Source organism: the organism of the source record quoted next, unplaced genomic scaffold (assembly GCF_019419815.1).
Source record: "Pyrus x bretschneideri cultivar Hongxiangsu unplaced genomic scaffold, Pyrus_bretschneideri_v1 Contig53, whole genome shotgun sequence".
NCBI classification, from domain to species: Eukaryota; Viridiplantae; Streptophyta; class Magnoliopsida; order Rosales; family Rosaceae; genus Pyrus; species Pyrus x bretschneideri.
Window position 1 is genome coordinate 2,873,630 of NW_025999791.1, and position 27,642 is coordinate 2,901,271.

General features: G+C 36.0%; 1 protein-coding gene across 1 annotated transcript; it reads right to left on the reverse strand.

Moving 5' to 3' along the window:
- On the reverse strand, window positions 1-27,425 carry LOC103942849 (loricrin-like). The gene is made up of 3 exons (XM_048570505.1): window positions 27,204-27,425; window positions 269-470; window positions 1-221 (listed from the first exon to the last, which is right to left on the reverse strand). Exons 1-3 carry the CDS (start codon window positions 27,423-27,425, stop codon window positions 1-3), a joined length of 645 nt encoding a protein of 214 aa, XP_048426462.1.
- Between the last annotated feature and the right edge of the window lie 217 nt (window positions 27,426-27,642).

Here is a 27,642-nt window from a genome sequence, read left to right on the forward strand (position 1 = left end):
CTAACGGCTACCACTACAACCACTACCGCCACTATCACCACCATCATCGTCGTCGCCACTACCACCACTACCACAACTATCACCACCAGCACCACAATCACAACTATAATTAGCACCACTTTCATTGTCGTTGCCGCCGCCATAACAATCACTATCACAGTCGTCACCATTTCCACCACAACTGCCATCGCCGATGTCATTGCCTCTACCACCATTGTAACCTCTGCATCCCCACCACCACACTCCACTATCTACACTACAACCATACCCTTACAATTGTTGTTGCCATCACTATCATCACCGTCAGCTACACTGCCAATGCTAGTACCATCGCTGCCACTTATGACTATAACCACAAGCTTTACATCACTAGTTCCATCACCACCACCATCGTTGCCACTGGCAGCAACGTTGCAATCCTCACCACTACCACTGCCACCACTGCGACCTCTAACCCCAACCACCACACCCTATTATTGGCACCACCACCACACTCCCACTATTGTCATTTTCATCATTCCCTCTTCCGCCGCCACCATTGTCGACCATGTCCATTTTGTCATTATATAAATGATAACTTTTACATTAAATTTACCAAACACCTTTACACGGCTTTTCATACTGATAACACTTTAAAAATACAATTTATCAAATGCTCATTACTTTGTTTTACAGTTGATAATTTTAAAAACCCAATAAAAGCCTCTTTTTTTGGGGGTAAATTACACTTTACCACTTCAGGTTTGGGGTCGATTTCAATTCCTTACACCATTTTTAAAACATTTGACTTTCATACATCAAGTACTATTTTATTTCAATATAATACATCCGTTACATTTTACATCCATTGATCCATTAAAAGCTGACGTGGCTGCCAAATTTATGTCACATGGCAAAAAAATAATCTTTTATTATCCTATTGGAAAAGATAAAAAAAAACTTGAAAACCCAGAATCCCACCGCTCTTCTCCCTCCCGAGCCTCCCCCTTTCCTTGCAACCCAATCGCACAAATCCCACCGACCCTCAAATTCTCCCTCCCAAAAATCATTCCCTTCACCGCCTTCATCCCCACCCCCAATCCCAACACCACTGAACTGCTCCCACTTCCCACTTCATCTACCCTTCCTCCTCCACCCTCCTCATAGCCTCCTCTATCCACCCGCCACCGTCACCCCTGCCCTCGCAAGTTCCAATCTTTAAGGTCCCAAGCCACTGTTCCAGCATCCAATTCGACCGATCAAGTTATTCGAAAGTGGTTGAAGGTCAAGAACACGGGGTGCTTCGCGAGGAGGCGTGTGATGTTGTGCGCTTTGGCGAGGGTGGTGAGGAGTGTGAGCGTGAGGAGGGAGGCGCCGACGGTGGTGGCCTAGCGGAGCTGCATTGTGTGGGTTTTGGATTTGGGGGGGTTTGGGGGAAGAGAGAGAAAGAGTGTGTGTGTGTGTGTGAGTAGAGTGGAGGAAGGTCGGGGGAATTGTAGGGATTTGCAATGTTTGGTCCATGGCGAGGAAGGGATGAAGGGTGCAGGGAGAGAGAAAGGGGCGTGGAGAGGGAGGGATGAAAGGTGCATGGAGGCAGGGAGGGAGGTAGGGGATGAAGATTATTGGTTTCTGGGTTTTCAAAAAAAAAAAAAAATTCTTTTTTTTTTCCAATAGGGTAATAAAATAAAAAAAAATTTGTCATGTGGCATAAATTTGGCAGTCACGTGACACAAATGTGACAGCCACATTAGCTTTTAACGAATCAATTGATGAAAAATGTAACGGATGTATTATATTGAAATAAAATAGTACTTGAAGTATAAAAGTAAAATGTTTTAAATATATTATAATGAATTGAAATTGACCTCAAACCTGAGGTGATAAATTACCTTTTTTTTTTTTTTTTTTTTTAATAAGCACAACAATCGGACTGGCCCAAATCTAAACCTTCCCTGCCACCGTACGGCACACCGTCCCTTTCTCTAAATGTATCTTACCATACTGTACACTGTCCCTCTCTCTAAATATTATCTTAGAAATATTATTATAAATACCTAAGGGCACCTTCTGTGGTCTATCCGTTTCAATATTGTTATTATGAGACTCTATAGTCTATTGCCTGTTGTTGCTTGTCCCTTCCTTGAAGTGTTCAAAATTTCTTTTCATAAGAAAATGACTACAGACGAAGGAAAACATTTAAAAAGCTTTCAATTTCATACTTGAGAAAGTCATGTATGTGTCAGAAAAGAGGCAAGAAAAAGATTTGGAAAGGTGAAAGTCGATTGGTGGAAAATACAGGCACAAAGCACTCATGCACAAATCAAGAGTTTCAATCACCAAAACAAATTCAGTTGCATAATCATCAATCCATCATCATTAATCAAAACTATTAATAGGATCCCCACTTTCCCAAATGATTTTTTGTTTCTGTTAACTGTATTGGAAGACTGTTATGCCTACTTTTAGAATTTAGAGACTAAAATGAGAATTTAATTATAACTATGAGATCATTGTTATAATTAAATTCGTAGATAAAATTATTTTCATATATTACAAAAATGTAAATTAGTAGTCTCTTTTTTTTCTTGGTTCAAACGATGTTACTTAAGACATGAGACGATAACAAAAATATTTATTTACATTAATATATTGCATAAATATTTAAGTTTAAAGCTACATCAGTTAGATGTCGAGTAAATATTTATTTACATTGTGTTATTAGTTTTGTTAGTAACCTAGTATTATGCAATGGATTTTTATAACTCAAGTGAATAATGACACCGGATCCGAGGTCCTAAGTTCAAAAAAGATAGCTATCTGATCTCGCGGGCATGCAGCGCAGGCAACTGGGAACAAAGGAGAGAGACACGAGTCGGCTTCAGTGGTCCGGGACATACGATTCTCTAGTATACCAGTCCAAAGACGCAACCATTATTTGGTTTTTCTACAAGAGTAAAGGTCTTCCTTGACCACAAAAAAGAGTAACTCATACATAGTCACAAATAATTTATTCAAAAGGGAGTAGTGGTCCATCATCTTACCATATTCATCTCGGCATTTGCCTCGAGTTCCAAATTTTAATTGATCTCTTTCAGTAAGTAAAGATTTGAGAAAATCATTTTTAAAGTTCATATATATCAAACAAACAAAATTGTGCTCACCTTAATATTGTCTTGAGTTCCTAAAGAAAATGTTCCACCGATACTTGTGTAAATTTACTATTTGATGTAAGTTGACCATGTTGAGTTTTATCCCTTGTAGAATTCTTTTATTTGTACAATTTATCTTGTGGGTTTTAAGAATTGCTTAATACTCGCAAGGGGTTTGTAATTAGGTGTTGCGCTCAAATGTCTCATCCTCAATATCATTTGTATCAACAAGAAAAAGTAATTGCTTAATCATTGTTTTCATTTCATTGCTTTGAGTTTTTTCCTTATTTGAAATGTTTTTGCTATATTAAAGCCAAAGAATTAAACTTTAGACCTCTTATCGTCCTAACTCATTATCAATCTCACCCTTTTGCGCCAGTTGTGAGACTAAATTCAAAGGATATTGAAAAGCATTTCAAAATTATGAGTTTCTTGTCAAATTCACTAATCCACGACAGGGATTTCCATCATTGTGTTCTAAGTATCTGCTAGTTACTATGATCAAGAACAATTCACTATTTTCTTTTCATTATTTCAAGCTAAATAATTGGATTGACAATTGAGGCATCTTTGTACTTCATGGAATTCTTCAAGATTTATCTCACTTTTCTAATATGCTCTACATTCCAAATTGGGATTTATCTTTTCGATCTATTGAACTATCAAAATCAAATTCTACAGAACAATGCGACCCGGAATAGACATATAAGTTTTGATTGCCAAATCGACCACATACAAATGCCTCCAAGTCAAGGCATGGAGCCGTGGCAGTCAACCGGGGCTGCTTGCTTCTAATATAGTGACAGTCCAGAGAAGGAGGTAATTAATCGATTAAGAAAAGCACTCATACCGTCATACGGTTATACTGTGTATTAAATTCTTTTTTTTTTTGATCGAAACACTGTATTAATTTTATATCTCACTTATTCGATATGATATCCTCTATTTTCATATTCATGACTTATGACTCATTTGGCAAATGTTTTTAAATGATTGAACGTGGTTTTACTGAAAAAAATTTGGGTTCATAAAGCACTTAAAGTATTAGGTTCCAAAAACATTTTATCTAAAAACACTTTCAATTTTTGTTTGCACTTTTTGAAAACTGAAAACCAAAAATTAAAAACTATTTTCTTGAGTTTTTGAAATTGGCCTTAAGTTTTCACTTTTTGATTTTCAGTTTTTATTTTTTTGAAACTAAAAAACTAAAAGTAGTTACCAAATAAAACTTTAATTTTTAAAAAATGAAAACTAAAACCTAAATGGTTTTTTTTTTTAAACTGAAATTTTATTTGATAACTACTTTTAATTTTTAGTTTTAGCAAAATGAAAACTAAAACCTAAATGGTTATTTGCACTTAGTACTATACAGTCTAAAAAGGTGAATTTTGAAGCATATTATTGCTAACCCATTATGAGGTTTAGCCATCTCTCACACCCCTTTAGTGTAGATAATATCGTTTGTTAAAAAAAAAAAAAAAACCCTAAATGATTATCAAACGGTCTCTTAAAATTTACAACTTTACTAAACCTTAAGGCCTAAACAAAATTAGTTCAATGAAAAATGTGTTATAGTTTTCAAGTCTAAACCACATATGCATTTGGCCTTTCCTTTCTTATTATTTGAGATAGACATTAGCTTTCAAGACACCTTAGAGACACTATTACTATGCTCTGTGGCTGATTCATAATTTGAATCATGTGGGATTCTAATATCAAATGTTCAATTTTTTTAAATAGAAACATAGCGCAAAACGCACAAATAAAATTCAATTTATTTACAAAGGCATTTCATCTAACACTAATGAATTTGATGTCGTCTACTGAACTATACTACGCATATGATAACAGATATCGATATTTATTAAATCAATCTGATAAATATTATCGAGATAATTTATCTAATATTGTTGACGCGACCAGCCAAGTAGTAACGAGATAAAAAAGCACTTCCATTAAAACGCAATCAGCAGTTTGAGCTACCGTATCACCCCCACACAATTTCGCCAATAAAGTCCGACAAAAACAAGAAGAAGGGAAAAACAAGTGCGAAAGGTAGAAGGAGTAGCACGTCAAACACACCACTTAATTGCAAAAGTGTTAGGCACGAACGGGTCCCACTCCCGACGACGCGTGCGCCACACGATGTACATCCACGCGTAAAAGTAGGTTCCGACTTTTCGGACCCTCTGGGTTTTGGCCGAACTCGGTGGTCCCCACACCAACTGTACACGCGTCAACTGAACAGTACGCCTACCCCCTACTTGCCCTTTTGGCGCTGCAACGGAAGATTCGCGCCGGCGGGTCCCGCAGAGCAAAAAACCCCCTCCAGTGCTCTCTAATTTTCCCAAGGGGCCGTGTAATTCCACGAATTGGGGGGCCCCACGTGTTCAATAAGTCAAGAAAGCAGCCAATGGGAGGAGAGCTGGGTTGCCCCGCAACTGCCTTTTTCTTTAAATTTGTTTTGCGGATATATCTCCCAGCTTGTCGTTGTCGGCTGGAATGATTGAACACGTGTCGACCTGTGAGTCCACGAGACCATCTTCCCCCGGGGCCCTGGTTCTCTCTTCACCGAGTTTTACCCTCTGAGAATATTTCTGTATATTAAAACCGTCACCTTATGTTATAATACGGGCATACAACATAACAAGTACACAGGTTATAATTTCAAAACTCAGGGACATGCGATAAGATTAGGACGTCTCACTCGAAGCCCAATCTCTAATGACATTGAACTATGACTCCACATTTTTTGTTGAGTCTCGTCTTTTTGAATATTTCGACATAGGTATCTCGTTTTTTCACTTAATACGTAATATTGAACTGGGTTCGTAGCTTGCAACTTTTCACTTACGTTTGTCAGCTTTCATCGGGGTCACCTTCGAAACTGTTAGGGATATGAAGAGAGTAGTGTATACGGACACCGGAGGGACCTTTTGTTTGTGATTATTCGCGTGCAGGTGGGGGTGGGTTGCGTGTGGGGCTGGGATTGGATTAGGGTGCGTAAGCAGAATGCAGAGGCTCAAAAAAAAGGACAAAAGCCCTACAGTGACATTAGATTTTTCATTGTGTTCTAAATACGTTATAAGTTTTTACATAAGTAGAGAAATTTTCTTCTCCCCTTAGACAGTGACATATGTTGTATGTTCCGAAATGAAAAATCTCTCATAAATCTGAATGATAAACTGCGCCTACTGCAGACAAGGGGAAGTTTAAGTCAAGGAGTGACGCTCACATATGATATTACCAGTGAGTGGCCTTTGATAGTTCTATGTTGCATGTAGTAAGAAGATTAAGATGTGCACCAATAATTTAGTAAAGGGTTTAGGGCTTCTATTTGTACCAAATATATCTTCTCATGTCGGATTAATGACGATGAACTTCCATTAAGGTAATTTTTTTCAATGTTGACTTGCAAAAAATATGGTAGAATTTGTTTTGACCCGTTAGGACTAGAGAAACTTAGATTATATATCTTCTAAAACAATGTCTTCTTAGTTTAGCGATCACTTTAGTTTCATCATTTAAGTTATGGTTGGTTTAATCAGTACATTCTGATTCACGTATGTGTAAATATAGAAAATGTTGTCATGTTTTATCACAAATGTAAGCTGTTTATATATGTTGGCATTGTGTGAGTGGTAAATTGTTATAATAGTTAGAGTCTTTCTTTTCAACTCATTGCGTCCCAGGTTCAAAATCTCTATCTCACTTATAGTTTAAATTAATATAAAATATCGCTTGTACTTAAAAAAATACATATTAACATTCTAATCTCCCTCACCTTCTTAATTATTTACTATGATAATCAAATTACTTTAAAAACCTTAAATGCTAAATCCTGATCCATAAACCCTTAAGCATGCACCCTATACGAATCACTATGAAAAATGTGTTACAAAAAGTTAATTTTAGAAGCATACGCTCTTGCATTCATAGTTTGACTGAAATATTGATGAGTGTTTTTTTTTTTTTTTATCCCTTTTAATTTTGGCCAACGTGAGAATTCCTTTCCTTAGAAATTTAGATAAATGAGATGTGTAAGGTATTTTCTTCTTGTTCCTTCTTTAACAAAAACTTAGAGATTGCATAACTAAACGTTTTAGATTCAATTTCTACGAATGGCCATCTGATACCAAATTATAAAAGCAAACTCAAATTTTTTATACTTTAATGTGAATATATTGTTATTTAAAAAATATATATTACAATAATACAACCCTCGTTAAAGACAAATGATGTACCAATTTCATTTCAGTCATTTCATATGGACGTGGAGAGCAGTTGGATCCGTACATATACCCTTGAAAAAGTTTAAGTTCCACTCACATTTTTCAACAAATCGACAGTAGGTGGCCCTTCGTACTGAAAGCTCAGAACTGGTTATGAATATGGTGAAAAAACACCCAAAAGGAGAGTTCGAGTTCAACTCATAGGGACATCATATAAGTCACAGTTCCCATTTTCGTCCAAGTCTAAATATGTAGGACTAGCCCCACAGAAAAAGGTCACACTTCACTGTGAAGAGTTCTTTTGCTAACTAAAGATGTAGAACAGGTGGAAGAACAAGTAGGGTTACAAAACATTGGAACCTCGACTACGCCATATAGGAATAGTTTATCATGAGATTGATGTGCGACTAATTAGCCCACAGGACTGTAACATTTTAAAGAATACATCTGACTTTTGATCAACATCATATATATAGCAATCCATGTTGAAATGGGAAACAACAATTTGTTCATGCAACAGCAAGGACATATTAAATACAATCTTATAGAGAAGCTCTCTTGATGCGAGAATTATACGCACACAAATTAAACCCTCTTTTTGTCAATTGTAGTATAAGTATAAGTAGGGATCGTTCTGGACCGGGGATTAGGAGGGATTGTTAACCACTTGGATTTGACTTCAAAAACGTAAAAACAAGATAAAACACTAAACTAGACTCAAAGAATGTGAAACTAAACGTTAAAACACTAAGACAAACCAAAAGACTCAAAATGCTTTAAAAACACAAACTAAATTGATTTCTAACTAAATTGAACAATAAAGTAAAGGGGGATTAGATTTGGACGACTTTAAACTAAAAATGGAAACTTGGAAACAAAACAAATTGTAAATATGGATTTGACGGAAATGAATGGATGGGAAGCTAGCTAAGGGATTCATCTCCACATATGTTATACTTGCATACAAAACGATGTCTAATTGCTTTTCAATAAACCATGAATTCTCAACGCCCCGGGTTAATTAGGTCCGCTTAAATTAACCGTCAAGTTTTCCTTAAGTTAATGAATTGGATGATTGCATACGACAATCCAAAGCATTCCTCACAAGTTCCCTACATGAATTGCATAATAGAGATACAAGCAAGAATCATTAAGCATCATGAAAACTATAAGTGTTGACGAGGCATTCGTTACTATGATTGCATGAAACTTATGCCAAGAATATGTTTAACACGATTGTTTATAAGCAACCTCCACTACTTGTGAATATAAGTTCATAACTATTACGTGAAACTCACTTATATTCTAGCGTCAAATTCATGCATGAAAATTAAGCGTTCATTCTTAATAAACATACATAAATAGGTTATCAATCAAACAGTTAAACAAATTGAATTCACAACTTATGAAACGTAATTAAAAGTAATCAAATCATATTACAAACATAAACATAGTTTCGAATTACCCCCTAGCTAAAGGGGGTTTAGTTCCTCATAACTTTGAAATCAAAGAAACACCTAAACATTCCAACAACTCAAAACTTTGAATTGTATGAACGTTTAAGCACTCTTTTCTTCCATTTCTCATACGTACAAAACAAAGAGAATTAAAATGAAACTTTGAAATCAAAGAAACACCCAAACATTCCAACAACTCAAAACTTGAATTGTATGAACGTTTAGGCACTCTTCTCTTCCTCGTTGTTGTAGCACAAGGTTTAAGGATAGGTTGGTTGAGGGGATGGAAGTGTTGGGGAATTATGGAAATGGATGAGGATTGGTGGAAATGGAAGATGGTTTTTGGATTCTAAGGGAGAAAGGAATGTGTTTGTGGTGTGTTGTTGTGTTGTGAATGAGATGATTTTTGAATGAATGAATGCAAGGGTATTTATAGGAGGAGTGGAGATGTATATGGCTATTTGTTTAAGGTGTTTGTGGTTGCAATGATGAAGAATTGCATGTGGAAATAAAAGGGAAAATGTGGTGAAATGATGAAGTAGGAAGGTGGAAATGCATGTGAGATGTTGGAAAGGAAATGGGAATATGAGTAGGCCATGGCATGGGAGTTGTTTTGTTGGTGTAAATGTGCCATGGTTGCAATGATGAAGAATAAAGGGTGCATGTGGGGTGGAATTGAATGAATGCAAAGTGAATGAATAATGAAATGAGTTAAAGAGGGAGAATGTGGTGAAATGATGAAGTAGGAAGGTGGAAATGCATGTGACTTGTTTGTGGAATAAAGAATGAATGGTGGAAATGTGAGTGAATGATGTGCATGTGTGTGAATGCATGTGTTGATTTAAAGAATAGGTATGCATGTGAATTAGTTTGGAAAGAGGTGGGTGTGCATGTGAGATGAAATGCATATGTTTGAAATGTGTAGATGATTATGAGTATGATAAGTGATAAATGAATGATATGTGGTGAGTGATAAGTGAATGGAAATGATAAGTGATAAGTGAATGGAAGTGATAAGTGAAAGGTTTGATAAGTGATAAATGAATGATATGTGGTGATAAATGAATGATATGTGGTGAGTGATAAGTGAATGGAAGTGATAAGTGATAAATGGACTAGTTTAAAGGGCTAGGGTTTAAGTACATAGAATGGGCCTAAATATGTTGGTTTGCATGGCATAATATGTTTGATTGGGCTAGAGGTTTTCCATGGCTCAAAGGATTTGTTTGATTGGGCTAGGCCCTTTGTTTGATGTCCCCAAAGAGCATACAAGGCTTCAATTTCGTCCATCCTCTTTGCTCCATGATTAAGCTATCCAATCCATGCCCAAAAGTGCCCCAAATAGCCTCAAAATGCACTTTCTTGCTCCCTAAGCCCTTAGAACCTGAAAACACACAAAAGAAGCATAAAGGACTAAAATAACTATGAATTACCAACATAGATGCACGAAAACAAGCTAAGTAAGTCGCCTAAATATGCTCCTATCAAACTCCCCCACACTTAACTTTTGCTAGTCCTCGAGCAAAACAGAATAAAAACAAATAAACAAAACGACACTAAACACTTAAAACACAACCTAAACCTTCCAACACCCGTCTTAGGGATTTCCAATGCACATGACATGTTAGAAATCATCATTCTCACAGATTTTAGTCATCTTCACACTTAAGTACATTCTTAATCATAGTCACCATATACTAGTTCACATTTAAGCATTTAAAACCATGTTTTGAATGTAGTAACATGCCTTAGAGAATTTGCTCAATTCCTTACAAGATATGCACTCGATTTTCACTCAGAATTTCTAACTACATACCCTAATCTAGTCATATGTGAGAAGATTGATGTAAACATGAAAACGAACACTCACATATATGTATCACAAAGAACACAATTTCTGGAGTTAATAAGTATGTTTAGATATGATCTCATGAATGGAATGCTACTACTTAGACGCGAGAACCAGTGACACCATATGCTCATACCAAATTCAAACTCCACAATTGAAATGCACAACACTCAAGATAGAAGTCAAGGGTTGTAACGGGGTTTGGGGTATTGGCTCACAAGGAAAGGTAGGGATAAACAAAAGTTCTTTAAACAATAGCAAGCAAAGTAATGAAATTAAGGCTTAGAATTCACTTGGTATGCAGAAATCAACTTTTAGACATAAGGGGGAGATTCAACAACTCTTAGGGCCTAATTTATTGTTTTGGGCCCTTACTTCAACAAACAATACTTTTCAAATTTTTTTTTTCTTTTTTCTTTTTGGCCGTGCCTATGGCACATCAACTCACATAAACACTCTTTCCCCCACACTTATTTTCTGCAATACCTTAATCAAAAGGAAATCATTGCTTATTATGCTTCAAGAACAAGGGTAAGGATGGTCATATTCTAGGCTAGGTGAGGATAATTGCGGGTTAACAAAGAAAGTAGGCTACACAATGCTCAACGGAGTTAAATCCTACAAAACAAATAAAATTGGGAAATATGGCAATTTGGCTTTGGTGGTGGTCACTACACAACTTCTTCTTGAATATGTGTTATGCAAATCAATAACATGCTTTGAATGAAATGGGCATGAGTTCTAGCATTTGGAACTATATGATGAAACGCCTTCTAAGTAGTAACCAAGCAAAGAATAATGAGATCATGCAACAACTTTGGAAAACAAGAAATCACAGATTATACTCTCCAAAGAACGTTATAGGCTCAAGTCTCTCAGGGTTGTAGCGTTTGTTTGAGTTCCTTCCTTCAAGCATGTTACAAAAACGAAAATTTTTTATGATTGCATGTGAAGTCATACATTATAACCATAACCAAGCATATACCAAGAGTAAATCAAACTTTTCTCTCTGTTTATAACTCTTTTTAACAGTCATGCAATTAGAAACCAAATCCTTATCATTGTGTTGGAAGGTGACCTACGACACAAAAACGACTCAAAACACTCTTTTTAGGCTTTTCAAAACATGTTTTTCAAATTTTTATGTGATTTTCGAATTTTTAAGTCAAAACACACTAAACACACTTAAAAACAGCAAGAAACAACATTTGAAGTTTATGGTGGATAAAACCCTACGAATTTGCATCAAAACACTTTAGTAACTCCCCCACACTTAAATCAAACATTGTCCTCAATGTTAAAAACCACACTAAACACAAACAAACATATAAACAACAATTAAACATACTAAACATGGCAAAATGTATCTAACAAAGAGAAGAGTTTAGAGATGCAAATCTGATTATGGAGTGTTCGTTCCATCTTCTCCTTGGTGATTGCAGTGAGGCTTGGATCTTTGTGATTCCACAGGCTTACTCTTGAACTGCGCTGCTCCCATCGTTGATTTTCCTTTGTGCTACTCTTGAACTGGGCAGCAGGCTTCCTTTGGTCTCCCCCGAAGGTCTGAGCTTCCTCCTCTTATCTGTTTCTTTGTTCAATTTCTCCAATTCGTATTGAAGAGGGTTAGAGGATAGCTCAGCAAAGCTAGGTAAGCAACCAGGGAATAGAGTCCAGATAGACTCCAAGTGCCGGCTGATTGCTTCTTTCACTTTGCCATGCAAGTAATATCAAGGACAAAGGAAAAGACAGGGAAAGAGCATGATATGAGATACCTTTGCTTTTGCCCTTGATGATATGAGATACCTTTGCTTTTGAAGAAGCGGTGAATGAATCAGCACATGTATTTGGGGTGCTGTTTCCTCCTGGGTCATCTGTACTCCAGGCATCTGGTATCATCTTTGGGGAAGAAGAAAGAATGGAGTATTTCGAAAGGCTTTGCTGGGAGTGCGCCCTCAGAGGTGAGGAAGAGTTGGGCATTTTCTTCAGTTCTGTCTTGCCATAAAAGATGAAGGTCGACATATATAGGGAATTCAATAGCAAGTGGTGATACTGTTCTTTTACCTTGTCGACAAACATTTCGATCCCGCAAATCCGGCTTTTTGGAATAGTGACGACTCTTCGATCTTTGAATACGCCTCTTCGATAAAGCTGCACACGTTTTCTGAAAAGCAGATAAAGCGTCGCCGAACTTTGCGCTTGTCGGCTAAAGACGTGTAGTTGCGATGATGGCCTCCACGTGTTGAACGCGTTTTCTGAAAAGCAGATAAAGCGTCGCCGAACTTTGCGCTTGTCGGCTTTTTGAATCGGTGGACGCGTTGCCTTGGCTTTTTATAGAGCTATCGATCACCGCCAACTTACACACTCTGAAGATTTTCCATTCTTGAAACTCGTCTCCGGCCCTTTGAAAATCTACTTCGTCCACCCCTTCTCTTTTAACTTCGTGAACAATGGCTAGCTCATCCAACCCATCGAACCTTTGCTTAGATTTGAGTCTAAGCAGTGATCTGGTCGCGTCTCGTCAGGGTAAGGTATGGTGCCCGTCTTTCTTATCTTCCCATGGCCCTCTTACAGATGAGGACTCTGTGATGACGGATCCCACAACGGCTACGATAGTGGCTCGGAACCTCCTCACTCCCAAAGACAGTCAGCTACTTTCAGGACGGTCCGATGAGTTGGCCGTTCAAGAATCCCTGGCTCTGAGTGTTCAGTGCGCTGGCTCTGTGTCCAACATGGGCCAACGCCTTCTTGCTCGCTCCCGTCAGGTTGAATCCTTGATGGCGGAGGTGGAGAGTCTTAAGCAGGAGATCAAACAGCTTAAGTACGAGAACCGAAGTTTGCACGTGCTTGCCAACAATTATTCGTCAGGCATGAAGAGGAAACTTGACGAGCTTGATGACCGTCAAAGGCTTGCAGCTTTCTTCCAGAGGCACCTCTTTCCTGGGTCATCCAGCGTTCCACCAAGGTTTGGGGCCTTGAATGATCTATCTTCGGTGCCTCCCGCTCCTATGCCTTCCGCTCCGATGCCTTCTGCTCCGAGACCTCCTGTTCCGATGCCTCCTGCTCCGATGCCTCTTGCTCCGAGAGTGTTGCCACGTAGTGGGGCCTCACGTACTCAACCTTTGTAAAGGCTCCATCTTTCTGCCATGTTTAGATACAATTGTAATTTATCGAAAAAAATCAATGAACAAGCAAAAGTTTTATTTACTGTATTGGGTTGCCTCCCAAGTAGCGCTTTCTTTTACGTCTTGCAGCCGGACGAAGAACCCAATCACTCCAGGATATGTTCACGAATCGGATGAGAACTCCGAGTCATGAACTAGTACCTAAAACAAGAAACAGAACAAATTTAAGAATCTGGAAAAATAAAAACAAACGAAAATAAAACAATCCAAGGGATTAGCAAAGTTGCTAATCCCCGGCAACGGCGCCAAAATTTGATGCGAGAATTATACGCACACAAATTAAACCCTCTTTTTGTCAATTGTAGTATAAGTATAAGTAGGGATCGTTCTGGACCGGGGATTAGGAGGGATTGTTAACCACTTGGATTTGACTTCAAAAACGTAAAAACAAGATAAAACACTAAACTAGACTCAAAGAATGTGAAACTAAACGTTAAAACACTAAGACAAACCAAAAGACTCAAAATGCTTTAAAAACACAAACTAAATTGATTTCTAACTAAATTGAACAATAAAGTAAAGGGGGATTAGATTTGGACGACTTTAAACTAAAAATGGAAACTTGGAAACAAAACAAATTGTAAATATGGATTTGACGGAAATGAATGGATGGGAAGCTAGCTAAGGGATTCATCTCCACATATGTTATACTTGCATACAAAACGATGTCTAATTGCTTTTCAATAAACCATGAATTCTCAACGCCCCGGGTTAATTAGGTCCGCTTAAATTAACCGTCAAGTTTTCCTTAAGTTAATGAATTGGATGATTGCATACGACAATCCAAAGCATTCCTCACAAGTTCCCTACATGAATTGCATAATAGAGATACAAGCAAGAATCATTAAGCATCATGAAAACTATAAGTGTTGACGAGGCATTCGTTACTATGATTGCATGAAACTTATGCCAAGAATATGTTTAACACGATTGTTTATAAGCAACCTCCACTACTTGTGAATATAAGTTCATAACTATTACGTGAAACTCACTTATATTCTAGCGTCAAATTCATGCATGAAAATTAAGCGTTCATTCTTAATAAACATACATAAATAGGTTATCAATCAAACAGTTAAACAAATTGAATTCACAACTTATGAAACGTAATTAAAAGTAATCAAATCATATTACAAACATAAACATAGTTTCGAATTACCCCCTAGCTAAAGGGGGTTTAGTTCCTCATAACTTTGAAATCAAAGAAACACCTAAACATTCCAACAACTCAAAACTTTGAATTGTATGAACGTTTAAGCACTCTTTTCTTCCATTTCTCATACGTACAAAACAAAGAGAATTAAAATGAAACTTTGAAATCAAAGAAACACCCAAACATTCCAACAACTCAAAACTTGAATTGTATGAACGTTTAGGCACTCTTCTCTTCCTCGTTGTTGTAGCACAAGGTTTAAGGATAGGTTGGTTGAGGGGATGGAAGTGTTGGGGAATTATGGAAATGGATGAGGATTGGTGGAAATGGAAGATGGTTTTTGGATTCTAAGGGAGAAAGGAATGTGTTTGTGGTGTGTTGTTGTGTTGTGAATGAGATGATTTTTGAATGAATGAATGCAAGGGTATTTATAGGAGGAGTGGAGATGTATATGGCTATTTGTTTAAGGTGTTTGTGGTTGCAATGATGAAGAATTGCATGTGGAAATAAAAGGGAAAATGTGGTGAAATGATGAAGTAGGAAGGTGGAAATGCATGTGAGATGTTGGAAAGGAAATGGGAATATGAGTAGGCCATGGCATGGGAGTTGTTTTGTTGGTGTAAATGTGCCATGGTTGCAATGATGAAGAATAAAGGGTGCATGTGGGGTGGAATTGAATGAATGCAAAGTGAATGAATAATGAAATGAGTTAAAGAGGGAGAATGTGGTGAAATGATGAAGTAGGAAGGTGGAAATGCATGTGACTTGTTTGTGGAATAAAGAATGAATGGTGGAAATGTGAGTGAATGATGTGCATGTGTGTGAATGCATGTGTTGATTTAAAGAATAGGTATGCATGTGAATTAGTTTGGAAAGAGGTGGGTGTGCATGTGAGATGAAATGCATATGTTTGAAATGTGTAGATGATTATGAGTATGATAAGTGATAAATGAATGATATGTGGTGAGTGATAAGTGAATGGAAATGATAAGTGATAAGTGAATGGAAGTGATAAGTGAAAGGTTTGATAAGTGATAAATGAATGATATGTGGTGATAAATGAATGATATGTGGTGAGTGATAAGTGAATGGAAGTGATAAGTGATAAATGGACTAGTTTAAAGGGCTAGGGTTTAAGTACATAGAATGGGCCTAAAATATGTTGGTTTGCATGGCATAATATGTTTGATTGGGCTAGAGGTTTTCCATGGCTCAAAGGATTTGTTTGATTGGGCTAGGCCCTTTGTTTGATGTCCCCAAAGAGCATACAAGGCTTCAATTTCGTCCATCCTCTTTGCTCCATGATTAAGCTATCCAATCCATGCCCAAAAGTGCCCCAAATAGCCTCAAAATGCACTTTCTTGCTCCCTAAGCCCTTAGAACCTGAAAACACACAAAAGAAGCATAAAGGACTAAAATAACTATGAATTACCAACATAGATGCACGAAAACAAGCTAAGTAAGTCGCCTAAATATGCTCCTATCATCTCTCTCTCTCTCTCTCTCAACTAAGGAGATCTCTAATTTTTAATTGATTTAATTTATAGTGGTGTAGCCGTGTAGGTTTGTAGAACCCTCACTTCACATTATTGAATCCAGATTCTCAACAGATTCTCTTTGTGAGGATCTCAGGGATCAGTAAATTATATTTGTTTATTATATATCGTACGGTCAGAAATTATTTTAAATTTTTTTATATAAAATTAAACACAAATAGTACCTCACAAAAACTAATCGTACGATGTACGATAAACAGACACGATTTACTGATCACTGAGATCCTCACAAAGAGGATCCGGAGAGGATCATGTTGGCACATTATTTGATATTTGTTTTAAAAACAAAAATGTTTTTCAGGATATCTACGTCTATCCACTAAGGCCATCTCCAATCAATCCGACAAAAGGCCATAGGGTCGAAAATAGCCTGAAATGGCACGAAAACTGTTTCCAACCGAGGGCTAGGCCAAATGGCTCGTGGGCCCCACCAGGCCAAAAAAAAGAGAAGGCTGATCCAGCAGTCTGAATCCAACGGCTACTTGCCAACGTCAGTTAGCCGTTATATTTGAATTTTTTTTATACAAAATTTAAGTTATTCACACATCGACACGTGTCACTCGAAATCCGAGACATAAAATTATTGAGATTCCTTAGCGACAAGAAATTTGCAAAGTTACGCACATATCAACATGTGACACTTGAAATCTAAGACGTAAAATTATTGACATTTCATCTTGAAAAATTATTGACAATTCATAACGTAAAATTATTGAGGTAATTTATTTTAAGTAACCATAGTAATTAAATTAAAATAATAAATTATGTTTGGCTCTATGGCCCTTTGGCCCCTTCGATTAGAGATGGTTTTATGTCACAGGGTTATGTTTGGCCTATGGCCGTCTGGCCCTTCGATTGTAGATGGTAAGAAAAATAACCTGATACTGTTCATTAAAATATTAATTTCTTGGAGGGCTATAGGGCCAAAGAGAACCCTTTGGCCCTCCTTCGGTGGAAGATGGCCTAATTGATGTAATTGTAGAGCCATTAATTCCGCAAATGTATAAGTCATTCACTTCTCAATTGATTAGGGAATTGATTCTCTCTATTGAATTAGAGATATATGTATAATCTGTCAGAATAGTCACACCTCTATACACTATGCCTCACATTGCAATAGATGAAATTCTTTAATAAGAATTTCTTCATTCTCTCTCAAATTATTTTTCTCTATGACATGTTAACACTTTTACTCTTAACCAAAAACAAAACAACAGAAAATATTCCACCAAAACCCTAGATATATTTTTTGCAGCCACTCTACCGCACGAAAAAAAAATTGAAAAATCCTACCAGCTCGTCGTTTTGAAGCAATGGAGTTCGTGGCGAAAAGTCCCCTTTTGAAGAATAAGCTCTGCCGCCTTAAAAACTCCATTCCCCAACTCCGCAAAAGCCTTATGTTGCTGCGTTTCTGTCCATCCCATTCTAAATATCTTCTGCGACCAACTTTTCGTAAAAACGTGCGTATTGATTTTCACATTTTGACAATAAAATTTCAGTTTTCTGAATTTTGAAAGTAGGATCAATTTTGCATTTTGAAATCTTATTACATTTCATGATTTCAAGTTAAGGCCAAACCCCTCAATTATGTGTTTAAACATCCCTTGTAGCATGAACACGATTATGATATTTTATTATTGCATATGTTTTTTTTTTTTTCATGTTTATCATATCGTTTTATTACTTGTTTTACAAATTTGCAAAACCCTCACAATAAGAAAAATCATCATGATGCATGAACCCCTTTAATATAACTTTATGCATATTAAATAAAAAACAGTTGTTTGTGATTTTTCATGATAAACATGTGTATATTACATGGAAGCTCAAATAATGGTGCCTCAATCCCATTGTCGCAAAACCCTAGCAACTTTGTTGTTAGTGGCTTTCCAGAAGTAAGCCCAACTCAATGCCCAAAAGTGCGTCCCCATGCATTCAAGTTGAATGCCCAAATTGGCTGGCATGTTGCCAACTTAGATTTTTTCTTTTTCTAATGTTTTTCAGATAATATCTATTTTATTTTGTGGATTATTGGGTCGTTTTGGGCAAACTATTAGTTTCTTAAGACCCTTATGGTTATTGTTTTGTTTCTTTTGAAATTTCTGTTCTTGAATAATTTTGGTTAATAAAGTTTTTCTTGGAAAACCGGTTGTGACTTAACTTAAACAGAAGATACTGAGGATGCCGATGCTATGGCCCATGTACTCCTTTTTCCTTTGCCAAGTTTTTATTCTACTGGTTTTGCTTAGGAAGGTTTTTAATCAGCACCGGTTCTGATCTTCCGATCCGACAATAACGGTCAACCATCACATAAGTCATGCTTGAAGTCATGGAACTCCTCCTAAGGAGTTTTGCCATTCTCAGGAGGAGAATCCCAGGATTACGGAGTTTCTCCCATGCCGACTATCGGTTTTTCTCCCTACTTGGGTTTTTCCGAGTCATCCCAATGAAAAGCATACATTTCATTTTTGAGAGAGAAACAAAGACGAGCTATTGACATGGAGTTCTTGTCATTATGCAGCTAAGCAATTCGTGAACGTCCAAGGGAGAGTATTGCAGGACATTTATGTCTGTTCACTAATTGGTGTAATCGTTGAGCCATTGAATCCTCAAATGAATAGGCCCTTCATTCATCAATTGATTAGAAAATTTGATTCTTCCTGTTGAATTATAAATATATGTGTAATTTCTCAGGATAGCTACATCACTATATAAAGGTTGCTTGCCTCACATTGTAATAGATGAATTCTCCAATAAAAATTCTCTAATTCTCTCTCAAATTATTTTCCTCTACAACAAACTCTACTTTGAATTGTAGTACTTAATACTCTCATCATCAACTTTGAAATTGAGGCAATTATTAGCCTTCGTTAAATTAATTTGGATGGTATTTTTAAACGCTAATCAAAGTGCTCAAACTCATGAGTTTAAACCAAAACCTTTTCAAAAAGCAGAAGTCAGCCAAATATCAACCCTACACAGACACTAAGAGTTGAAGACTTTTAGCGCTTTTGATCAGTCATTCACCTAAACAATTATGCAATATATTCTCCCAATTGAAAAACAATGTAATTAAATTGGTTGGCGAATCGCGATTAGACTACTTTTGGTAGTTGCCCTAAGTTAAAACCTTGAACCAAATTCCGACTAGTAGTAGTGGCAGCACAGGTCAAAATGATAGGCAACTACCCCCGCCGGAGCCCATTTTTGTCTATGGCAGCATTCCAGCGAGGTGAAGTTGGCCCCAACAAGATAGGTACGTAGCATGCAGGGACCACATATTGGTCAGTGTTACTAGTGCTCGGAGTCAGGCAGGCCACCACGCATTAGAAAGAAAGAAATGGGTGTTGTTAGGTCCTCTTTTGCCTCATCACCAATTAAGATGAACCAACTAAAGTCGTTGGGTTAGTGATCTAGGGGAGCCCCCTTTGAATCATGCCTTCAATTTTAGAATAAACATCACACACACACACACACACACACACACACACACACACACATATATATATATATATATATATATATGTGTCATAACAGTAATAGTAATTGAATTTGTATTCTAATAAGCACAAGTCAAGCTCATATACATTTAGGGTTTGACTCACCTTTCGTATATGTAACTTTCATTGCCCCAAAAACGGAAAAGTCACTTGGCAGCATGTCTCTCTTACCCTTGTATTCATACAATTCTTTCGAATTCTCATATTTTACAAGTTAGTTAGCAATATCTGTTTCTGAAGTAAATATTCTCCCAAAGGTTAAAATTTGGGTATAACTAAACCCTAAATGAATTAATTAGTTAATGATGTACGTAGTTGCGTCTCCATGCTGCAGCAGCATATGAATAAAACAGTCTGTGGCATTCATTGTGAAAGCAAGTCTTCATGACAACGTGGCTTTTCTACGTCCAAGGGACTGCCAACAAGTGGTTTGTTAGGCATATTTCTGAATGGTGATATAGCAGCGTCAACAGTGTCTAGTAGGCAATATGATCTCCACTTTGACTCCTCCTTACCAATAAAGATATTGACCTTTTCTTCTCAAGTCCTTTGACATGAAACCCACCAATTCAATACGTTGGAAAGACCATGATATAATTTTAGCGGCGTTACTCATCCAATAAATATTATTACGTGTTTAAAAAATGAATCAAACACTTAATAGTAATACGTGATAAATTAATGATCGTGAAGTAACCATTAGTTGGGGATCACTTATCCTATAATTCATTAGTTTGGACTTGCCAAACAATTCTTGTTGAGATCCAAAACTACTTGACGAAGATCAATGGTTTTAATTTCTACTATGATACTGATATGTGTCTATAGTATATGGAGCTAGACTAGACATAGATGTCCTAAAAAAATTGGATAGTGACATGGATGATTATCCATGTGTGAACTCAGGAAGAAGAAAAATATTACTTAATGAAACGATAGACAGCACTAGCACACCAACATATACTTTTTTAGGACCAAACTGCCCTACAAAGTGTTATCAACTTATCATCATAGGTTCATAGGGGATAACAAAAGTACTCCTGCCAAATTATTGTAAGTCTAGAAAGAAGATGCCACATGTAAATTAATAATCTTTGGAATAATCTTTTCCGTTTGCTCTAGACATAATTAATTAAATGTAAGTGTAGTGTTGTAGATTTTTACCAAGTTCTAATTTTCATTTTTAAATTTTATCATAAAGAGAGAGAAATGCGCTACTAGTATACTAAAGGTAGAGGTGGTAAATCAATGCTTTGGGTTGTTAATGGATACTCATTAAGACTTATTTAGTTTGATTTTATCTTACACCATCATCATCACTATTAGTCTCACCTCTATATCATGATGATATCAAATTAAACAAATTTTAATGGGTACTCATTAACAACCCAATAAATTGATTTGCCATCCCTAACTAATGACATGGCCAACACTCTTTTTCATTTTTTTTTAAGGATATGAATTTAGGGCTTTAGAGTTTACATTGTGGGAGCTTTTGTTCGTGCATGTCACAAGATTTTGTTGGAAATATCCAGGCATATCAAGTTCAACAAATTTGTATGGTAATTCATTTGTAATTTTATAATCCAGAGGATGCAAACTAGGTAGCTCCTACGATGGCGATGCTTTGAAGCAAGTAGACTTTGTTTTTTTTTTTTTTTGTTTTTGTTTTGTTTTTGGGGAGGGGAGAAGGAAGAGGGGGGGGGGGGGGGGAGTGGGGTGGGGTTGAATTTATTCCAAGTTGTTTTGGTACCGACTACTAGAGCACAATATTTTTTTTTTATTTTATTAAATTGTAGAGATGGATTAGGCGAGATTAGCGCTTCGTCAACAGTCGTATGCAAGGCACCAACCCTCTCCCAAAGGAGAAAGGACCGTTGCACCCAGAAACCCCCCCCCACCCGTCCCTTCTCTACTAGATTTTATTAAGAAGAAAAAAGGAAAAGAAATACAAGCAGGGGAACTACGTCAATACCCGCTAAAAACAACTTTTGAAGCCAAATCCTAACAAGAAGTAGAAAACTGCTTAAGACACGAAAACCCAGTTAAAACCCAACCTAACAAAATCGATAATTGGGGCGAAGAGAAAGATTATGATGATATGCATAGCACAAGGAGGACAAGAGTCCCACCAATAAACCCCAGGATGGTCCACTCCAAAATTTGCCAAACGGTCAGCTACCTGATTCCCTTCACGAAAAATATGTGTAACTCTTATGCACATAGAAGAGAGCAACGCACTACAATTCAACCAACGAACCCTCAAACGTCAAGGAATACGATTATGAGAAGCAAAAGTGAAAAGAACAGCTAAGGATGAATCACACTCAATCCAAAGGGAACGCCAACCCTTCTCCCAAGCTAAGTTTACCGTATGAATTACATCATGCAATTCAGCTTCAACAAAATTGAATACCCCTAAAATAGTAGCAAAAGACCCTACACATGAACCAAAATGAGCACAATATTTAATTGGGGGTAGTTTTTGCTTTTTGCTTTTCATTTTTTGACTATGTGACAATGCAGACTGATTTAATTATGTGTTTGTCTTTTTTAAGTCTGAATGCATGCATAGTGATCTTTGATTTATAAAATATATAGTTTATACCTTTTGATATGGATGCTTGGGTTCTGGAGGCTTGGTGCCCCAGAAAGTACGGACAATCCCGAGCCCGACGTAATATACTTCACCACTGATCTTTCAGTCAGTCTTCTGTTGTGTTTCTCTACGACATTTCATGACGTTATTAAAATTATTATTCTTTCATGGTTTGTTTAATATCTTTTATTTAAAAAGAAAAAGCTCAAAACTCCTTTATACGACATCATTAAGTAGAATATTGCATAGGCTGAAATACGAAATGTCACTAACAATAAATTTAGTGAAACATTATTGCAAAAAGAAATGGAAATAATAAATAGGTTTGTAATTAGTTTCTGACCAATTAAATTTAGTCAAATAAACTTTTTCGACAAAAAGAAACATCACATGATTGCGTGATCATAATGTTAAATTTTCTCGTATTGTATCAATGTATACAATTGTAAATCGGTTCATATCATATTAGTTTTATTATAACATGATGAACCTATTTAAATGTTTTTTATTTTTTATTTTATGAAATCTCGGCGGTATAGAGAGTTTGAAGCGGTTAAAACGTTGTTGCTATCAAGATTCTAACCATAAATTTGTCCGAGCACTAATCCTCCTGTACATCTGTATATTCTTGAATTTCTTTCTGCTTCCAAGATTGTGTTGTTCAACCGTAAGATTCTTCTGACTGAAAACTTCCATACCCTGCCATATATTTTATTCTTTTATTTCTTATGTTACTTTCATAGTTGTAGTGGGCAACAGAGGCCCAACAAGTGCAAGAGACTAACAACAGCCTAGACAATGCCCTAAGAACCTGGACATGGTCCTCAACAAGTATAACTGTAAGGCCGAGAGGTATCGGCGGATGCTTTTTTCACTGTGTTTTTTGGTTTGTATAATATTGTTAGTTTCGCCGGGGTTTTTTGAACTTGTCAGCTTTGTGGCACAACTAATAAAGAATCAACAGTTTAGGTTTGTTGATACATAGATTAGTGACTACTTACGGGAAATTCAATTGATTGACTTGAGCATTGGAGTATCTTTTGCAGGCACCCTCCCCCACCTTAACGAAGCTTTGGAGAAGGAGCATTCAGGGTAAATTCGCGACGAGGAATTCGACGAACATGCGGATTATATTCAACGAACCTGTGGAGGAATTTTTTTCGTGTAGGAAATCTCGCTCCTACAGTGGTACATCTAAAGATCAACAAGTCTTGAATTCGATGGGCATACGGAATAGAAAATACTTACCCAAAGGCGTAAGTTTCATTCATGTATCAGTCCTCCATTGCATTTTCTTGTAGTTAAAGTAGCAAAGGTGCATATTTCAAACATGCAAAAGTAGCAAAGGTGTGGTCCATTAGTTGGTTAAAGCCCCCCTAATAGTCCTAAAACTAGTAGGAAAAATGAAGCCCATTTATTGGTATAAAAAAAAGTATAGCCCATTGTCCCCTAGGGAGAGGGACACCCGAGACCGAAAACAAAAGCCCTTTAGTCATCTGTGAATAACAACAGTTAAGCCATGTATCATTTGCATCTTTAAAATGAGATTTACCAAATGACTAGACTTTAAAATGACATTTGAGAACAAAAAATTCAACCAAAAAACCTAGTGTTTGAGAACTTGAGAGTATGACTCTTATATCAAAGAAAGGTAGTCTTGTCTAATAGTATAATCTTTTATCTCTCCCTCGTATTTCCAACTGATGGTATTAGAGCTAAACTATCCAATATAGTTTGTCCACAAGTGAAGCTTAATTGAGGTCACACATGAAGGGACATGTTAAGGGTATAAATTTTACATCGAAGAAGGAAAGCCTTGCCCAATAGTTTAGAATGCTTACAGATCAATAACGAACTATACACACTATCTAACTCTTGTTCAGGTTTGAGTCATGAATAGTCACCGGTAGAAACCAATGCCACAACAATCACCTCCTTTGTTGTTGTTATTGTTATTATTATTATTGAAAAATTCGTCGTCAAATCATGGTCTTATTCGCAATCGAAATGGTCAAGGGTCGAAGTTTGCCATGTCAGAATTTTAGAATCAAGTTTACGACTCACTACTAATCATACTGATATCATTTCAACTTAATCACATGTATAACTTGACAGACATTAAATTTTAGCACAAAAAGCACGAGATGAATCATTTAATATTTGTAATTTATTCTTTCAAATTTTCAAAGTACAGTAGCACTTTTCAACAACTTCAAGGAGAAAACCTGTGGTTTGGTTATCTTCATTTTTTTAATATCATGATAAGAAGTCGAGTCAAGGGCAATCTTTCCCATCATACTTTTCTACAATTATTATCCGTATTCTTTAAACCTACATGTCCAGCTTTCAAATAATTTTACCCATTTATGTAACATTATCAAGCTTTTTCTGTGTCGAAAAACTAAGCATAGTGTGCAAACTTCTTGTAGAATCAATCAATCTCTACCCAGGATTCAAATTTTTTTAACATTAATTTTTAAGGCTATGTTTGGATAATAGGCTTTCAAAACTTCGAAACATTATATATATAGGGAACTTTAACGAAAAGATTTTAATACTGTTCACTTTAAAGAAAAATCATATTTTTACACTAATAAGTTAATCTTGGTACTATTCACTTTACCCTTTATTTTGTCCTTATCGTTAAAACTTAAAATTTTCAAGTCATTTTCATTAGTTTTTCTTAGATTTTCAATTGTTAAAAATATACTAAAAGAACACTAATAACGACTTAGTAAAGGACTGTAAACTTTAACATTATATATAATATATGTACTACAAGGACACCTAAAAAATTTATTATTATTCTGGGGAAGGGAAGAGATTCGAAACTATTATAATAATTTAGGAGAGTAATAGTTTTGAACTCGGAACGCATAGGTAAAAACTCAATACCGTATCCACTAAAATGTTGTCATTTATAGTTTTCTTATATCTATTCTCTCAAAAAAAAATAAAATAAAATAAAATAAAATCTTCCATATATGTTGCATCTATTTTTAAGATCCATTCATCAAATTTAGCTTAAATTCCATGAAACTTTAAAATCTCTCATCCAAACATTGTATAAGAGTCTAACTAAAAACTTTGGGGCAACCTATGACTGGAGGTTTTTAGTTTTATTTTCTATTAATATAATTACTTAAACTCAGGGAGTAGGCAATTCGAGGTAAGTCATACAATGAGTCTGCCATAATAAATTATATTGAACCATCCATGAGATTCGTATTTAAAATGTCTAACTTATAAGTGTTGGGATAAGGTTAAGAATTTGATAGAAAAATGAATTTGAGGCACGTTAATATGTTTTTCTTAAAGTGATATTTGCCCCCATTCTAATATGAGTTTGCTAACGGGTCTAAAGCAAATCACTTCCAGGATATAACAAAATTTGGAATTTTAGTTTAGTAAGAACTGAAATTCCCTTAAAATCTTCTAAAAGGAAACTGTATGATTTTGATGGAGACAAAGAGGATAAAAAACTATTGTTTGAAGAATTGTATATCCAAATATGCAGCCAACATGGGCTATATATAGATACTATGAAACCCTTTGAAGATGGATCAAAGTATGCATACAAAAGATCATGTTCTTTCCTGCATCATTGCCACCGAATGGATGCATCTTTTAATCAAAATCACAACCTGTTGCATCCTTTCATTTTCTGAAAAGATGCAATCCTATTGCTAGATCATGTATGTCTTTTTTTTTTATTTATCAAAAGATCATAACCTTCTGATTTCATACCAAGGGACATATCCCTTAGTTGTGCTTTTTCAATCCAAGAGACACATAACTGCAGCCATGCTTCTTCAATCCAAAAGACACGACACTGTAGCCATGCTTCTTCAATCCAAGAGACATGGCAATGCCCTTCCATACTTCACATGGTGACACATGAGTTTTCTTAGAAGGATTTTAATTTTCCTTTCCTTTTGGTTTTCAACCTCAACCTTATATTTTTTGAAAAATTCAAGGGCTTCATCTTTATTAGACATTAAATAAACATAAGTAAATCTAGAACAGTCATCAATGAAAGTAATAAAATAGCTTTTTCCTCCTCTAATTAAAACACCATTAAACTCACATATATAAGAATGAACTAAGTTTAATATTTCAGTATTTTTTTCTACTTTTTGAAAAGGTTTCTTTGTAATTTTAGCTTGTGTGCAGATTTCACAATTTTTAAATGTAACATCTTTACAAGAAATTAAATCATGTTTAGACAAATATTTTAAAGATCTATATTTCAAATGTGCTAAACGAGAATACCATAAAGTAGAAGAAGAGTCAACAATAGAAACAGAAGAATTCACTTTATTGATACTGAGTTTGAACATTCCATCAAATGAATAACCTTGCCAACAAATACACCATTCTTTGATAGTATAAATTTGTCGGCTTCCAACACCACTTTAATACCATTTTTACACACTAGATTTGCATATACAAGATTTTTCTTAATGTCTAGGACATAAAAAAACATTTGTCAAAGTCATTGTTTTTCCAGAAGTGAATTGTAGTTCAACAGTCCATTTTCCAAGAACCTTAGCACCATTGTGATTGCCCATTAGTACTTCTTGACCATCCTTTTTGGTTTTGTAGATCTTAAATTGTGCTCTATCATTGCAAACATATATGGTAGCACCAGAATCAAGCCACCAGTAAGAAGATTTAATGGCTGCAACCATGTTTAATTCAATGATCATGCAAATTTGCATTTCAGACACCATAGCAATTATATCTTTAGTATGATTTTCCTCTACCATATTTGCCTTGTTTAATTTGGTGTCCCTATTTTTCTTGAGCCTACAATCAGGAATAAAGTGGCCTTTCTTTCCACGATGTGGCAAGTTGCATTTTTCTTGCCACTGTTGGTGCCAAAAGATGTCTTTTTGAACTTTCCTAGGTTATTCGCTTTCAAGTTCTTTTTGAACTTACTATTGCTCCTTTCAGCATAATTAATCTTAGTGAAGTCTTGTGAGG

What these genes read in the sequence shown, in the direction of transcription:
- LOC103942849 (XM_048570505.1), bottom strand. Translation starts at nt 27,425, where the DNA reads ATGGTAGAGGAAAATCATACTAAAGATATAATTGCTATGGTGTCTGAA. An exon ending in GCAATCACAATGGTGCTAAG is followed by an intron (nt 471 to 27,203) that starts GTTCTTGGAAAA and finishes TGCCAATAATAG; the next exon opens with GGTGTGGTGGTTGGGGTTAG. An exon ending in TGGCAACAACAATTGTAAGG is followed by an intron (nt 222 to 268) that starts GTATGGTTGTAG and finishes GGGGATGCAGAG; the next exon opens with GTTACAATGGTGGTAGAGGC.